Source organism: Cebidichthys violaceus, unplaced genomic scaffold (genome assembly GCF_023349555.1).
Source record: "Cebidichthys violaceus isolate CVI_PGR_0920_01 unplaced genomic scaffold, fCebVio1.0.p SCAF_140, whole genome shotgun sequence".
NCBI classification, from domain to species: Eukaryota; Metazoa; Chordata; class Actinopteri; order Perciformes; family Stichaeidae; genus Cebidichthys; species Cebidichthys violaceus.
In genome coordinates, this window is record NW_027176308.1 from 198,508 (window position 1) to 216,790 (window position 18,283).

Here is an 18,283-nt window from a genome sequence, read left to right on the forward strand (position 1 = left end):
CAACCTTCTGGTAGCGCGCTCATCCCACTAACCTTCAGGCTACATCAGCCCACTTGTTGTTTATTTGCTTGTTTGTTTTGGTGACATGTGCCTCTTTTTTAGGGCTTAGGATGAGTAATAGGGTAAGCTGGTGAGACAGTTAAGTTATTATAATTTTTTTTATGAAACATAATCGGAGAACAATAGAAATACATATTCAGTCTTTTGTCCCCTATGGCATCTGTTGAACAGCACTGAATGAAAAGTCAATCTGGCTTAAACAGAGCCACTTGGTCTTCATCACCATTTAGATGTTTCTAAACTTCAACAGCAATGCTGGTTTGTCCCGTTTCTTGGCTGGTTGGACATTTTGTCCATCCATTTGTTCCCCAAAGACTACCGGGCAGATTGCCGTGCTATTGTATATATAATAATGTTCCCCAGAAGGTTATTCCTTTTGATGAATGTTTCACCTTGATTCCACCGCTTTCATGAAACCAAAAAGATCCACTTGTGTACAGCAAATATCAAAATCAAATCAGATTTTTATCCGATCCTTCCCTTTCTTCTCCTATCCCATTCTATCTGAGCTTATCCTATACCAATCCTATCCTGTCCCACCCTCTCCTATTGTATCCTATCCCATCCTATTCTATACTGCCCAACCCTACCCCACCCTATCCATCCCATTTTATCCTCTCCTTTCTTTTCCCATCCTATCCCATCCCATCCCATCCTATCGCATCTTTTCCCACCATATCCTATCCATTCCATTCTATCCTTCCCATCCAATCCCACCCTATCCTTTCCAATCCTATCCCGTTATATCCCATGTTGTTCTATTCCATCCTATGCTATCCTCATTTTATGTACTCAAATTTACACCGTGTTGACCATCTCCCGAGGGCTACTTCTGAGTGTCTGGCAATTAAAGCCCTCAATTCTAATCAATGACATAGTAGCACTCAGGGCTACATGTGCACACACACTCATATTCATACATGTTTTACAGTATATATAAAAAACTGAGACTATCCCTATCCTTTCTCCGCACACTTCACATAATAACACACCGGCTGGCGGTGCCCATTGCTCTGCTAGTCTGTGAAGGAGGGGGGGGGGGGGGAAGGTGTGTGCTGAGCCCTGCAGTAATGCCCCTCAATCTCCCCACTGTGTGCATCTTTGCATACCAAAACAACAAAAACAATTTAGGCAGAAGTGAAATTAGTATAATTGGTGGCAAAGCGGTTTAGCCCACACATCTCACATTTCGGGGGGGAGGTGATGGAGGCCTCCAAGTCCCCACACTGGAAAGAGATGTATGCATGAGGACTGGAAAGGGAAGAGGAGGAAGATGAGAGAGGACAAAAATAAGCAAAAAAAAACAACAAAAAAACAATAACATCAAACCGGTGTCAAATTTCCACTATGTATGTTTTTTATGAGGTATTGTTATTATCTGGCCCACATGCTCGCACAGGCGACGTAAAAGACAGTGAAGACAGCAAGGCGAAGGTAAAAGGTGAAGTGAGCCAATTTTCCATATCAGAGGTGGTTTGTTTGCCCCAAGCCTGAGTTGTGCCTAAAGTGCCATAACATTACAGCACTCCTACAGATGAGATCAAAGGCTCCAGCGAGGGAGCCTCCGTGGTTTTGCTGGCAAGCAGCCGTCCTTTCGCTGAAACATCTTTTCAGGGCTTTCCACACATTGACTGATCACACAAAATGCACTCTTAATAGAGACAGGAAATGCCACATACAAAAACTTCCTTTCTTTCTAAGTATGGGCTAATATTCAGAGATTAAGCTTTCTCGTTAATTATTTTCATTTTAATTAGTAAATCTTAATTAACAATGAACATTTACCCTTAAAATTTTTTGGCTTCGGAATGAAGGAGGGGGGTGAAGAAAGGAGAGAATAAATATGACAATCTTTTTGGGACCTCCGGGCAGGATTACTGATGCAGGCTGCCTTAGTTATTAAACACGTTCTAAATTAAATGCCTCCATGAATTTTGCACAGAAATATATTTTCATAGTTTTGCATGCCAAATGTGACATTTTATATTTCAGATTCATCTCGCTGCAGTAATTTTAGGGAAATGTCATATAAACAAAGATTTTGTCATTTACCAAAGGAAATTACTATGCGTGGCAGGTTTGGCCATTGCTTTCTCTCTCTCTCTCTCTCTCGCTTTCTCTCTTCCCCTCTCCCTCTTTGCCCCCTATTCTGCCTGTGCCGGTTGTTTCAAGTCAGCAAGCCATAAAAAATCTTTATCTCAGTGAAACACAGCAATTTGGGAGATAATCGAATGGTGACTGGGGGGCACAAACGCCAGTCTGAGGAATTATACCACAATCTCCCCTGCATTTACAACCTTCCTCAAAGCCAGTTGTCACCCTGGAAGGAAAGCCCCCGACTGAAGATTCATTACATCTTTAAGCCAGCACGGTGGCATGGCAGCCTCATCCCCAGATGCAACACAACAGCACACTCCTCCCACAGCTGGTGATGCTACCGCTAAAGCTGCAGCTTCCTTCTCTCTTTTCCCACTTGGTTCTCTGCTCTCTCCTCTCCCTCTGTTCCCCTTTTTCATCTCCAAAGACTCCTTTTTCCTCCTACTTAGATTCGTAAAACCACAGACAACATCCACACAAAGCAGGCAGGAAAAAAAACTAAAATCTTTGTATACTGTGTACAAAATAATGTGGCTGAATAGTTAGCATCTGTATGGTGCCTGCATGTGAATGTGCCTTTGTGTGGGTATGTGCACATACACTACCCATTAGTGTAATGAACAGCATGCAGGAATATAAAAAAGTCAAAAATATGGGGTATCGTTTCCCCATTCATCACATGATTTCACATAATTACATCATTGGACTGTTTTTGAACAAAAAACAATCCTGCATTTATTTTAGGATTTTGTAAACACGTTTGGGTTCAATAGGTTCCTCTTGTGTCTCCTCCTGTGAAACAAGCCGCTTAGAGATTTAAAAGGTATGTCACTTCCTGTTTGTGTGCGTTCTCTTTCCAATGTTTGCTACTCAGTCCACAGTCTGAGCGGCTAGCGGAGCTTACCTGCCACGGGGGCCGTGATGCTGAAGAAGAGGATTCTGGGAGCTCTGTCATCTGCCCGTATTTGGCCATCGCTTCCTCTTGGCCTTCCCCCAGCGCTCTGAGTGACGGGTTTTCAGTGGTTCTGCTGCTTCATGAACAAACACACACACACACAGACACACACACACACACACACAAGAATACAAGAAGCTAACCCTGTTAACAGCCACCTGCATTTTGGACTCTCTGTTGTTCCACTCTGTAGCCAACAGAGGCTCAATCTAATAACAACACAACAAAACGCTTTCCACTGGGTCCCGCTCTCTCTCTCTCTCTCTCTTTCTCTCTCTCTCTCTCTCTACCTTTCTCGGCCTTTCAATCTTATCAGTGGTAATGTAATAAGCGGTTGCTTCGCTCTGTCTCCTCGCCACCTCTCTTAATTCCTCAAAATAAAGCAATATCACAGGGGCCCTGGCCTGCCTGTGACTGGGGATAAGATGCTTGTAAAAAGGAAGGATAATTCAGCAAATAAATGCTCGGCATCAAAGGCAGGCACTGGGTCTTTCTTTCCTTTCTCTCCCTCTCTCCCTCCTTACTGTTCGCCTATCAAAAGTATTACATGTGCTTTCATCAGTTCACAACAAGGCACAATGTGCTTCCTAATGCAATTACTCGACCTCCATTAAATCAGAAACAGTGGAAACAAATGAATTACACATTTGTTACAAAAACCACAAGTCAGCTCCCCGTCTCTCCTCTTTATTTTTTTTTCTCCCTTTCATAGGCGCAGGGAGAGAGAAAAAGTGAAATCATTTCTCATTAAATTTCAGGCAGATGTAGCCCTAGGTGATGCATAGAAAGTCTCCCATGTCTAATAGCCACCCACCATTGATATCAGAAGGAATTTACAGGGTTCAAGGCTGTCGAGAGGAGGTCATGGCGCTAAACTCCGAACCACATTAATCTGACAGGGCTGGTGTCCGACTACCACCCACCCATAGAACAACCAAACACAAGAGAAGATACTGATGTGTACAGTAGTTCCTTGATTTTATCATGTCAGCCGGCATGGTAGTCCCTAATTGCTAAAAAACTTAAACATGCTAAGCCGATCGCCCGAGGCGCTCTCGCTACGAGATTTGATGTGTGATCTCCGACTAAAGTGGAGGGACCGAGAATTGATGCGCCTCCAGGCCCAATGACATGGACAGATTTCTGTCACCTCGAGACACGCTACCCACAATGCAATGCCCGTCAACAGGAGAAGCCATGCAGAGGACATACGAATTACATTCCTTTCTCCAATGTCAGTGGAATCGCACATTTTTTTTTTTAACACAATTAAAGATTACAGTCATGTGACATCATATGGAGAGAAATATGAAAATGGGCTGGACTTTACCACTGAAGCAGTGTGCTCAGCCGGGGCTCTGGTGCTTCTCTCACTGCCTCGTCACACTCTCTTTGTGAATGAGGCGCCTTTAAATATTAAAGTGGATATGTTAACAAACACTGTTAATGCGGTAACCGTCATTAACATCACCAGCTAATTGACAATTTCGTGTAAACACCACATCACTCTAAATTACAATGTAAGATATTATTCATTTTTGTGACTAATTGTAATGAAATATTGTTAAAAGATGAGCACTCAGGAACAAGAATTTTAGCGGGCTAATGGTTTGGACAAATGTAACAAGAAAGAAAGTGATTGGAGAAATATGTTGAGCTTGTGAAATTATCTCTAGACAGCACACAGTCCCCAAGTTAATGTCCTGTGGGCTATTATGCCTTTTAACTAAAAAAGCAGCGACTCCTTCACACAGCATATAAACACAACGCGGGCCTTTACCTTAACATTCCCAGCGAAGAAGGCCATTAGTCTCTTCTTTCTCTTTGCCCACTCCCTCCTCTTCAGTGGTCCCTTCTGAGCCGCTCGCTGAAAATCCGTGTAAACACACATGCACACTTTCTTTGGATGCCGCTTTGTGAAACAGTGCAGTGCACCATAATGGCAGAATTAAGCACAAGGAGCAACTGTAATGCAATCTGCAGGCAATCGATACTGAGCCAGGCCCTAAAGACATGTAGCGTTTGATGAGTATTTCTGCCGGTTTTACATTCAGTCAGCACATTCGCACTCCCCATTCAGACGCATTGACACTGCTAAGTGACAGCGTCTCGCCCTGTAGAGGCTTTGTACGACAGAATAGAGCAAGAAGAAAAACACTATTATTTTTAAAATAGATGTGAAATCTCTGGTGGATAATGTGCTTTCAATGGGAGGTGGGTGTGGAAACAGTAGGAGAGCGCATACATATTATGGCAGAATAAGATAACACTGATCCCGGTACTGATACAGTACACAGTAGACGCTACTATTATCCAGTCAGGGAGGATGAGTCAACTGTTGCTGTGACTTCCAAGTGATGGTGAGACATTGTTGAACCATTTTTTCCCCCCCAATTATGTTTACTTTCTATTCATATAATTTGATACTCTCTTTTCAAATGAGATTATAACTAAAAATACTGTGGATCGAAGTTCTGCATTCTTTTAACGAATGCGTTAATTTGTCGGGTTTCCTCGCAATCTAGATTTGCCAACACAATGGAAAGCCCATGTTCTTGTGTCCTCTCCCATTTCCTTTCTGACTGACGGAATACAAACACTTGTTCTGAAAGGAGCTTCAGATCTTAACGCTAGTTCACAATATCCCTTCTCCCCAGTTGGAAAATAACAAGTAGTCACGCTCTATTTTTCCTGAAAAGACCGTAAGACGGGTAAAGAAAGAAGGAAATCAGCTACTGTCAGAGACAAATATGCATAATAATGCACAACAAAGTTCAAAGACAGAACAAAACTGTCTCCACAAATAAAGTTAATTGTGTGAGGATATCACATGTAGCAGAGATTATACAGTTGAAATCCATGCACACATTCTGAGCTGACGATGAATGAGTTATCTAACCTTGAATGAATGCGTGTTCTACAAAAGGCAATTTCAAATGAGTGCATTCAGCTGAGATTGGGACCATCTGCACTGAACATGAAATGCAGAACTTTTATAAAGGTAGCGGTGGTGGGACAAAAAGCGGACAAAATATGGAAGAAAAAAGAAAGAAAATTAGTAAACCGAGTACGTAACACACCCACATACACATATACACATGTGAACAGACAAAATGGATAAATGTACATGCACACACACACACACACACACACACACACACACACACACACACACACACACACACACACAATGTCCATTAGCCGAAGCCACTGATACACAGCATAATGGACATGGCTGATGTGCTGGTGAATATGGGATGATGACACAGATATTCCTCTTTGTAGCCCTGACCTGCTGCAGTGAAAGGCTGCCAAGCGTGATCATGTCAGGCCGCACGCGCTCCCTCAGCTGCTGGGCGTAGTGGGGGATCACCTCCTCAGCTGCGCTCGCTGCAAGAAATAATACAGTGGCATCACAAACCTTACAATATTTGTCAAAAATAATATCGTACGACTGCAGCATTATGCGGAAGTCTTTGACTATAATGTCATGTGTCTTATCATCTCCACCAATAAAGTGAAAAGGGAATAAAATAGTGTCCAGAGTCAAAGAATTGCACAAACAAAATGTACACAACTTCCTGGAATGATTCCTTGCTAGCTTTATGAATGTTCAAAGGAAATCCATGTTGTTATCATACTAAACTTAATAGTGTGATATTAAGATAATAAGAAACAATATATAAAGCGTAAATAAAAGCATAGCATTACTTTTTACAGTGCTTTCTCTGCCCATTACCATCCTCCCTGCTTTGAGTCCAGCCTCTCCTCCCAGCCCAGCACTAGTAGCCCCAGCCTGGGTTTTGGCAATGGTATGGGCCTGGGAGGGCCTGGAGCCCGAGGCATCACCACCACCGTGGAGCAGCAGTCGCCGCTGAAGCACCGGATCACCCGCCTTCACCTCCAACACCTCCTCATCCCTGGAGGCTGGCAGCGTACCTGGAGAGATGCGCATCAGTGGGCATGCACACACACACACACACACACACACACACACACACACACACACACACACACACACACACTGATGGATGTGCATACTTACCACATCCAGAAACAGACACACACATGTATATACAGACATTTATGCAGGTGGACAGTGATGTACTCTGAAACAGCAACTCACATGAATACAGTATGAACATTCACAAAACCAAAGTATCATATTCAAGCCTTAAATCCTGATCTTGACATATTCATATTGAGACAAGACCTTAGTTCTGCAAGGGCTTTTGCACAAGAACCACATTAGCCTGCTTGGCTATTCTTTCGCGAGTATGATCGCAGCAAAGTCTGTGGTTTTTAAATAGAAATATCTCATAACATTTATTCCAACTCATGCAAAAAAATGTGACCAAATGCATGACTGGAATTTAATAATGAAATACACAACAGAAGGTTTGTTAATCTTAAGAGCAGATGTAGAATAGGATACATGAGGCTGAACTGAGGCTTTACTCTGCAAGGAATGAAAAGGAAGATGTGGTGTTTTTGTTGCTTATAGCCGTAAAGCTAGTCAAATTGTGAACAACGGGCCTATACATTGAAAGAGAGTTTGTCTTCTGCACCATATGTGAACTAGTTTTTAGTTAGCAACCTAGAATCCATTACTGAAAGCAGGGAAGCATAATTTACAGCAGCCAACCTGCTTGCTTTGTGTCTTTTCAGTTTTGCCGCACCGCCTCGGTAGAAAGCAAGAGGTATTCTTCTGAGCATCTGTGTATTCAACGTGTGCAGTCCAATATGCACAACAGCCAAAGCTGTTATCACTGACTAATGCTTTCCACATAGAAGCTGATATCAATGCCCAACGTCTTACCGAGAACTAGAATGAATAGAATACCGTTCTGTGTTCTTTCATCTCCAAGCCAAAGCAATGAAATGTATCAAGATAAAAAAGGAAGAACTGAAGATCTCAGACAGACAGAAGGGATTTCTCTAGGAATTTCTTTTTTGAGAAAATGTCTACAGCACTGGCCACTGTCCATTTCATTAATACTTTGTCGTATTCATGCTCTTTCTTGTGAAATGTGCATGGCGCTTTATGGCAGGCTATAGAAGCGAAGACAAAAGCCTGAGAAGCAGTCACAAAATGTCAGGATCAGTACTGACATACACTGCGCTGGCTGTGCGGCAGCAAAGAAGACATGGGGCCTACACCGGTGGGAGGCATCCATACAACAGCATAAGGTGATTGTCATGAAGCCTATTGTAGCTTGGTGAAGTGCTTACTGGCAGTCACCGCAGTTGGACTCCAACGGTACGGAAGTAGGAGCTCTCTCTCTCTTCCTCTCTCTCTCTTCTCTTCCCAGTCTCTCTCAGCCTATTGCATGGAAGAACTGTTAATCCAAGATCCTCTTTACTTTTTCAGTGGGATTTCATGAACATTCCAAGACAATGGACGGGGCTGCTAATCTCGGTGGTACAGCTAAATCCAAGACAATGGCAAATAATACAAGCCGGCTAAATTCTACCGTGTTGAAGCGGGCCTAAACCCATCACTTGTGCGCTGGAATTACAAGGGAGATGTGCGTCATGTCAACAGGATCTGGTGCGACTGTCTTCAGCCGGAACAATGCTCAGCTTAAACCACCTCAATGTTGCCTGGTTGGCTACACATTTAAATAAAACTGAGCTAATGAGAAAAGGCACGCCTACCGTGAGACAATGGCTGTGCTTGGAAAGCTGACTACAAGTGACAGTCCATTTCTAGTCTTATTCTTTGTTCTGCTTCGGTGCTGCTTTTAGTGTTGGTAGCATCATATGTTTGTCTGGGTTGTTTATGATTTCACTGTCTTAACCTAGAGATACTGTACCTTTAAAGTCCCACTTAAACAGAAGTTAGAGCGTCTTTGGTTTCTGTTACGGTGTCAAATGTTTGATGACTCATCCTGCACTCAGGGGCGTTTACAAAAAAATAATCCAATCAAATGAGACTTTGGGCGACTGGCATAAAAACAATGGTCATAAAAAAACAAGCTTCACCTTATGTGCACCTTTCATCTCTCCCTCGTCTAACCTGCATCTAACAGTTGAGTGAGGTGTGTGTGTGTGTGTGTGTGTGTGTGTGTGTGTGTGTGTGTGTGTGTGTGTGTGTGTGTGTGTGTGTGTGTATATCGCTCCATATCATGCTAAAAGCACGCCCATTTTTAGTCGCCAAATATAATGCAAAGGATTTGATTTAAATCCCTCTTGTAAATGTACACCGCTGAAATATTTAGTTTCGCTGTAAAATACATCACAGTACAGGAGATGAAGCTGCTCTAACGTCTGTCTCACTGGGACTGTCACTGTTTCAAATGGGGACCTTTGCAATTAAAATATGCATCTGGTTTTAAAGTTTGGAAATTGAATTAATACACAAAATCTTAACAGCATTAACCAGCAGTTGAAAACAGAAACATGTTTCTAAATCACTACATGTCAAGTAAACAGTGCTCACAAGGAATTACATGAACATTATATGACCCAAAATGTAAAAAAAAGAAAATAATTCTTAATTTAAGTAATGCAAAAGTAAAGCAATTGTTCTAAATTAAAGTAATGCAATGTAAAGGTAAAGAGTTAAAGTTGTAAAAATTGGTATTTCTGCTATTTTGATGAGGGGCAACCAATCAGCTGTGTCCTAATTACCAAGCTGCAGGAGAACAGTATTATGGGGATACATACCAGGTATATTTATGAAGGTATCCTCCTCATCCAGCAATGCAGACATTCTTTGATACAGTCTGTTTTCATCCGCATTCATTATTGCTACAAGTCAAAACAATTATAAAATGAGTACACCCTCCAAAGGTGCCTGGAAAATGACATGCATTTTGTGTGCTTCAAAATTACTTTCCACTTATCAGACAAGTCAATCTAAACCACATCTTAACATGCAAACCAGAGACATTAGCCGTGGCTGGAGAGGGGTGAGAATCAAGCGTGTGCAGAGGGGTAATGAAATAGCAGCATTAACATGCCTGTTAGCCAGCCTGTCATCATGTGATGAGATTTGGTTTGGCAAATCCTTTGATATTACACGGCAGTGATATCCAAAAGATACAGGTGAAATGGCTTCTCCATTAATAGCCATGTTTCATTATAACATGCATATTACTTGGCTCCCAAGAGCTCGCTTTTAATAGGCCTACTTTAGGAGGGGGCTGCAAACTATTGATGTGGCTCTGCGTGTGTCAATTGACAGGAGAAAGAAAAAAAAAAGAAAAAAAAACACGCTGAAATGAAAGCTGACCAATGATACGTGACCTTCGTCAATGACAGCGAGTCGGGCAGCCAATCTCGCGACGCCATCACTCGGTGTATTTACATAGACTGTCCCGCCGTCACAAACGGCGGCCTGCTACCGGTGATCTCTCTCACCTCGCTTTAATGAACCGAGGAGAACCATTATGACGGAGAATGACATACTTAATTCCAGCTCATCTTCAGTGCTGACCCCCGCCATCCTGCAATGCCTTGGGTCCGTCTGCTCAGCCGACGACGGGTCAAAGTAATTTTGGGCACGTTGATTTCCTGTGGAAAGTGCGAAGGGCGAGAGAATGAGAGAAAGAGGGGTTGGGAGTTGGCAAGGGAGTGGGGGGGGGGGGGAGAGAGAGAGAGGGGAGTTGTACAGGTTCAGGTTAGTGGTTATTAGAAGCACATGAAGCGAAATGTTAATTTTGAAACCCACACTGTCGGAGGGCAGGGGCAGCGGCTGCTACCAGATAAGGCAGAGCCGTGATGAGACAGGGAGTACAGAGGCAGGAGGAGAGAGCTGGGAAAGAGACTGCTGGGTTTCTCAGTGCGACTCTGCGCGGCCTGCGGTGCTCTGGGGCCTAATTAGCATGCCGCAAAAGGTCACGGCAGGCAATCTCTTAAATACAACTGCCATATGTTTGCCGTGTTCAAAAGGAACTAATGAGAAAGTCTACAAGCTCAAAAGTACCTGGAATTTCAAAGACAATACCTTCTAAATACTCCGAGGTCAGCGGCCCAGAGGACCGGGCAAGTTTGGAGGAGCAGATCCAAAGGAAAATAACCTGAGCCCATGTCTCATTGACTTCTTATTAGCAATCATTGACCTATGGGTATCAAGTCTGCTCCGCAGAGTTTATGGGAATCCAATGGCTCCAGGGCTCCTGCTATTAAGGGTACACCCCACCAAGCAGCTTTCTTAACCCCAAATCATTCTCATTACAGGCCTTGAATATTTCACTCCAATCTAAATTGCTTTACTTGTATTTCTCAGGTTGCGGGGTAAAAAAAAAAAAAAAATGCATGGTGCATTAAATCATGTCATATATTCCACACACGGATCGCCTTTATAGAAGGCTGTGGGTATCGGCGCTTGCGTGCATAAAAATGTGAGTAGGTGTGTGTTGCACAGCAGCACCACTGGCCCACTACCCAAAAAAAAAAAAAAGAAGCTCACTGGGATTATTTGGTGCTGGTATTAAATATCTTGCAGGAGGTTTCCACACACTGTCTTTACTCTGAGTTAAAGAGTCAGACTGAAAACATTATTAAAAGAGGAGGAGCCGCATGACACCTCGACGGCGCCATAAATTGACTGTGAAATTCACATGTTAAATCCCTCTACATCGTTAACAAAGAGTTTGAACAATTTCTCTGCAAATAGCTCTGAGGTTATGAAACCCTTTTTTCAAACACAAATTTGCATAATGGCGGTGGCTTCGTGGATCGCCTTTTGAATCATATCTGTGATTTACCTAAATAGTCTGGCTGTCCTCCAGTTCGTCTCTCTAATGAAAATTTCAATCCTCTGTTCTCATATGCACATTATCAGTAACTAGAACCTCTTGGCAGCCGGAGTTACTGCTAACGGAGAATGAGAGATGATGTGGGATTTTGGTGAAGGCCAAATAGAAGTGTCACAAACATGGAACAATCTGCCTTTGTGATCTTCCAATAAAAAGGCACACGAGTCACTGAACTGTTCATATATTCTGAAGAAGAACTGTTGCTCATTTTGTGCTAGAGATGTATAGTTTGTCTGTGTAAATCATATATTCACTGTAATTACCACAAAGAAATGAAGTTATAAACTTGTAAAACACATAGCGAGTGACACATATACAGTATATATATATAAAATGCCCTTTGAGACGTGCATGTAATAAGAGGGGGTACGTGGACTTGACAGAGTCCTGTTAATAACAAAAACATATTCATATAGAGACTGTGCTGATGTGAACTATTTCATATTTTCCTGAGTTCTAATATCATTAAACTACCATATGGTTAAGTTCACTTTGTATGCTTTAAGGGTATGGTAAGTGGCCTAATTAGCATTTCCAATTAATAGAACAAAAAAGAAGAGAGGAAAATCAGTAACTTCCCTCATCAGCATCAGCATGTCAATATAAGAGACAGTGGATCTCGTTCCCCCAATAAAACTAACTTTTCAGAATTAGGCTTAGTTATGTTTTCTTGATTTGATGAACTGTATTCCTTCCTTAAAGGGATAGTTTCAATCTTTTGAAGTGGGGTTGTATGAGGTGCTTATCCAAAACCAGTGTATTACCTACAGTATGAGGGTCGGCCCGGCCCCAGTTTGGAGAAGAAGACACACCGGGACGAAGCAATGCACTGATTTGGACGAGGGCGGCAGCAAAACCTTTTAGCCACCTAAAAGAAAGGCTCAACTCAAGAAAAAAAACTATATTTGTTTAAGTGTATGTTATATTTAGAATATTTTCACCACTTTAACTTGCCGTCAGACAGCCCTACGGGAAACTGAACTCAAAGTGAGTCTGTGTCTTCAAAGCCACAAGACTTAAACAATACAGTAAAGTTTCACTTTCAGTGCGGTTTTCCAACAAAAATATGAAAAGGAAGCGTGCTTGACTGTAGATAATACACAGACTATGGAAAAGTACCTCATACATCCGCCACTTGAAAACACACACGCATACGTAAACAAAGCAGAAAGAAAGATGATGACTGGAATGTTTGATCGCTTTGCTAAAGCCAGTATCTTCAGCCAATGAAAAAGACGTTTTAATTACTGGTTTAGATTTAACATTAGTCTCCTGTATCATATATGTTTATGGTCTGACTTTCTGGACCTGATGGAAAATATTTTTTTTTCTCCCACGACGGCCAGTTCCACCACGGTAAAGTGAAATCCTACCTCTTGTGCATAAAACGTCGCGACAATAATTGATAATAATTACTCGCCATGCACAGCAAAAGCAAAATAAACCACATTAAAATCAAGAATCTTACATGTGACTCATCCCTGAGAAAACTGGCACGCTCGCAACCTTGAACGCATCCTAATTTACCATCCCATTCCTCAAGAGTTCTCCCTGACATACTGAATTATAAGGGGGCATATTCGTATGCCTGATTGGCCTTAAGCCGTGTTTCGGGGGCGTTGTGAGTACACCACACAGACAGCGGATCGGCTCGGTAGCGTAGTAGCGTATGTAAATGCTCTCTCCTATGACTCCAGCCCACCACAAGGCATGTAGCCGAGAGTGGGAGTCAAGGCTGATTGTGTCGAGGGTACTTCTAGATAGAGATAGAACACCCACTACTGTAGCGTTCTCCAGCGGAGGAAGAAGTTATACGAGGGTTGCTTGTTAGGACACGCTTGCTTTGGAATGCAGGGACCAAGGGCCCCACGAATGGAGAGAGGCAGAGAGAGAAAGAGGAGAAGAAAGAGGGAGTGAGAGAAAGGTTAGATCAGGAACACAACTACTGTCAACAAATTTGAGGCTAATGAAAAATGAAGCTTCACCTCTTTCTTTGGCAGGGGCTTGCAGCTCCATTTTTTTTTGGTGAGCTGCAAGGGTGCTATCTGGCCTGTCACCTCGAATTTCTCTCCCCAGCCAAACAGGAGGAACAGAGAGCTCGGTGCTTCCTCCTCCATCGAAGGCTGGGTTTGCGATGCCCACCAGAGCTGCTCTCTCCTCTCTCCCTGACAAAATAAGTAACAACATAAATACAAATACAAACACTGACACGAAGGGGCAATACAACCGTTAGGTCAAAGTGACTCGTAAAATAACAAAGCACATTTATTGGCAACAAAATGTTTCTATTGGTGATTTCTCTGCCCCAAAATGTTCAAGCGCAGCCTCCTAGAATGACACTAAAACACAATTAGGTTAAAATTAAATCAGAATCCTGCAAAGGAGGAGAAGAAAAAAAAAGAGAAGAAGAAGAAATGATTAAAATAATTACAAATTGCGCCCTGACAAGCAAGAGCAAAATTTAGCCCAAAGCCATTTGTCTGTAATTAGTTAATTAATCCTTACACAAATTATGAGCAATAACTCATCAAGCAGGACTCACCCATCAGAAATTCAGCCGACTTGGATTTCTTCTGCTTAGGTTGCTGCAGAGCCTTCTGCTGTAACTTCTGGAGGGAAATTGTTAAATGAATAAATTAGCTGCAGAATGAAGATCATCATTTATGATCCGCAACTAACGCAGTATTTTAAATATGGGACGACACTAAAATGTCATTTAATTTACATCGCCGCTAAAGGGGTCAAGCACTAATTGAACAACAGGAGTGGAAAAGAATTTAATCATAAATAGATAAGAAAAGTTGACATGAATGTGTAATGAAGGTCACATTAAAATACTTCCTCCCTGTTTCTAAAATGAATGGGCAACAACACTCTCTCCTGGAGAATTATGCATTTTTGCACAGGCTGCATGAGAGTACACAGTCTTGGTGTGCAAATGAGTATGGAAATGCAGCCACACTTCTCATTACTTCCATTCACATGAACTCAAACTAAAAAAATCTCAAAGGAGAGACAAAAATAGTCTTTAAATAAAACCACGTCAGGCCTCCTTGTGTGAGGATTTTGAATATAGTAATTTCAATATAGAATTCATGTGAAAAGCATGATTAAAACAAATGCAACATAAAGGTGATTCATCTATCTCTCTGTCTATCTATACACATATCTATATATATCTATATATATATATCTATATATATATATAGATATATATATAGATTATATATATACATACACTATATATGCATATATACACATATATGCAAAGTCGACACTATTTTGACTTGTAGGTGGTCTAAATTGGCATGAATGGAAAGAAAAAGGAGGAATGTATGAAAGCAAGTATGGCTTCCTTTGAAAATCAAGAGTATGTGGAAACAAACTCTGCAGTCCCACATTTCTCTCATTTCTGCGGACAAGCCGAACAATAAGAAAGCTGAGGTAAAAAGGCATAAGTAGTTGTTTTTGTTATGGATATGTTTACATAAGAATGCGCCATATGAAAGAGCTCTGTTGCTCAAAGCGTATGGAGCTTTTTAAGCATCATTTTATGCAGATTTCAATGATGAACTGTGCTCATGCCCATGAACAGCATGTATTTGTATACAATATTTAATTTCAAAGGCAAAATCAAGGGGCAGAATGGGGGGGGGGGGGTGGGGGGGCTTATTTCAACTCTAAATGACAGAGCAATTAAAATGGAGAAGGACTACTTCCAGACCAATCTGGTAAGAGGAGTTTTTGTAAATCTGTTTTTACATTCAACAAGCCCTACAGCAAGACATTCATTTATACCACTGAGATTAATGCTTATCTAATTGTAACTTATTTAAAAACCATTTTCATTTCGACTGGGTACCAATCAGTTTTTCTGAGTTTCACATGCTGCGGAGTATGAGGCATCAGTGGTGATTGTGTCCCTGTGTTCTCCTTCACTTTCTTATTCTCATTTCATCAGACACACCTTTCTGCAAGACAAATATTGTTTGGGTGCAAATTGAGAAACTCCCTGAAACAATTATGGGAAAATGAATCAGATAATTTTACTGATTAAAAAAAAAAAAGAAGAAAACAATCACCATTTGCTCTGTGTGATACCAGGCCAGTTTAACATTATTGTGTTGTAAACTGAAGCAGTTATTTAAATAAGCTACATGACATTTGCATTCATTAAATGTTATTTAAAGTTTGACTGTTATTGAAAAAACCATAAAGAATGCTTTTAAAATAATGTTCCTCCTTAATAAATGCTATGTTTACTGCACATACTGTGTAGGTTATAGTTGGAGTTGATATATTATTTTGCCAAAGTAATTAATCATCAAATTAGAACAATGAAGGAGGATAACACTCCTTATTTGGTAAATGATTGCTCTTGCCCTCAGGGCTAAAGGCACTTTGGAGAGATCAAAGGAGAAATCACATTAAGTTTTATCTTAGGCTATTGAAATGTATTTTGTTTATCACCGCAATTAGTGAACATAATAATCTAGAAAATCATCTTCCACTTTAAAAATGTTATGAATAGCTGCCTGTGCATATATATAGTTCAACCTCCAATTTCACATAAAAATGTTCAAGAATATTGCTTGAGATGTTCCTCTTTAAAAGTTTTTATAGTCCTTTTATTCTTTCGCTTATGTAACGTTCATATCAGCTCACACGAGTTCTCCTCGAGGCACAGTTTTTGTTGTGGTCTCATTCCTCACATGTTTCTCACTATGCAAAGTAAATTAGCTCCATGTCCTGCAAATGCCAATAAGTCCTCTGATTACTATGAACGTATTCTTGCCTTAAGTTCAGTTACAGTGGGGGGGGGGGGGGGGGGGGGGGGAAGAAAACTCGTAAATCCTCGTAAACACACAAGGGAAAGTACACAGAAGGAGTACAGTACATACACCCCAGGCCTACAGCTTTGGGTCATTGTCACTAAAAATCGAATCCACACAGCGCCATGTGAGCCTCTCTGTCTAGAGAGCTAAGAAAAATGCCTGGTTCTCATCTCGTTCCCTAGACCCCACTGACATTGACAGCATGCTCCTTGTAATACACGGACTGTTGTTTAATGTGCCATAACCGGAAGGAACATGCAGATGCTGCATTTCTGAAAAGATAAACAACAATTCAATCCTGAGGGAAAAAAAAGGAAGAATAGGATCATAGAAGTCCATGAAACAAACTGGATTTCCGGAGGTAAGGATGGCCGTTCAATGCCACTGTGACAGCAGCAGTGTAAACCCAGCGAAAGCGAACACTTTTAAGATTCCCTGTCGACATTGCACGTTAATGTTAAATTCACGGTGCTGCGGCAAAATCCGGTGCCAAGAAATGTGGGTACATTACAACATACATTTAGAGTAGCACAATAGCCCCCCCCCCCCCCCCCCCCCCCCCCCCGAGTTCATCCTGGTGTCATCTGACAGCATCCATGCGTGCCCCCTTAAGCCGTCACACTTTCTTCATTTCACTGTGCGGCACACAAACTGCTTATTGTGCCGTCAACATGAGGAAAAAAATCATTTATAACTGGTGTCAAAAAAAAAAAAAAAAATCATGACTTTTTTTTTCCTTTCTCTCCTTTTTTTTTTTTTTTTTTTTTTTTTTTTTAAATGTGATTGTTGTCAAAAGGAATTGAGCACAACAATGCCTTGTTCAGTTCTTGTTGCATTCAAAGGCATAGCTAGAAGGGCTTGGGGAAGACCGCTCGCTGCTAGGGGCTGGTGGGCACAGACCAGCTAGAAAGTGAATTTTGCATACTGTACGGATCATCGCCCAGTTCAGCCCAGTCACATTGAATCTGCCGTCAACCAATTGTGCTTCATGAAACCGTCAGCCCTCATTTACGTCTGCCTGTTTTCTTTCCCCACGCAGCTGTAAACAAGGCCCCAGCTTGGAGCCGTCTTCCTCTGTCCCTGTGCGCGCTGCTTGCCTCGTCTTCACTGAGCGACTTGCAGCTACCCTCTCTGGACAAGCACCCTGTGCGCTAGACATAGGAGTCAAGGACATGAGTGTTTCTGGAAATGACAAGAGTTTTAAGCGCTTTACGTAGAGACCCCTGCACATATTTAGTAAAATCTATAACGTTAGGTTCGTGTTTGTTCTCAGGCTATTCTGCCAGCAGAGTGGCATTGATCAGAATTTGAATGTAAATGAATGTGCAAGTGAATGGAATCATGTTGGCCTAATATAAATATATGTGTGACTAAATGTCATAATGGGGTAGTAATAAAATGATAAATGACATAATAAAGATGAGACTGACTGCCTTGCTGAATCAATAGACATAAAAGTGGATTTTGTTTTCATGTTTATAAAGTCTTGTTTTATCTATCAACATAATAGAAATGACCATATCAATAAAATGTCACAGGAATAATGAAGACATCTACAAAGCGTCCTTATT

At 41.6% G+C, this 18,283-nt stretch overlaps 1 protein-coding gene across 1 annotated transcript in view; it reads right to left on the reverse strand.

Annotated features, from left to right (window-relative positions):
• Positions 1-18,283, reverse strand: part of LOC137871445 (uncharacterized) — a 124,160-nt gene that overhangs the window by 67,383 nt on the left and 38,494 nt on the right. Inside the window, exons 2-10 of the mRNA XM_068709244.1 lie at positions 14,416-14,486; positions 13,863-14,038; positions 10,526-10,630; positions 9,782-9,865; positions 6,824-7,051; positions 6,405-6,502; positions 4,893-4,979; positions 4,446-4,519; positions 3,062-3,182 (exon numbers count right to left, since the gene is read on the reverse strand). Of these exons, the coding sequence (XP_068565345.1) occupies positions 3,062-3,182; positions 4,446-4,519; positions 4,893-4,979; positions 6,405-6,502; positions 6,824-7,051; positions 9,782-9,865; positions 10,526-10,630; positions 13,863-14,038; positions 14,416-14,486 (1,044 nt within the window). The remainder of the gene's footprint in view (positions 1-3,061; positions 3,183-4,445; positions 4,520-4,892; positions 4,980-6,404; positions 6,503-6,823; positions 7,052-9,781; positions 9,866-10,525; positions 10,631-13,862; positions 14,039-14,415; positions 14,487-18,283) is intronic.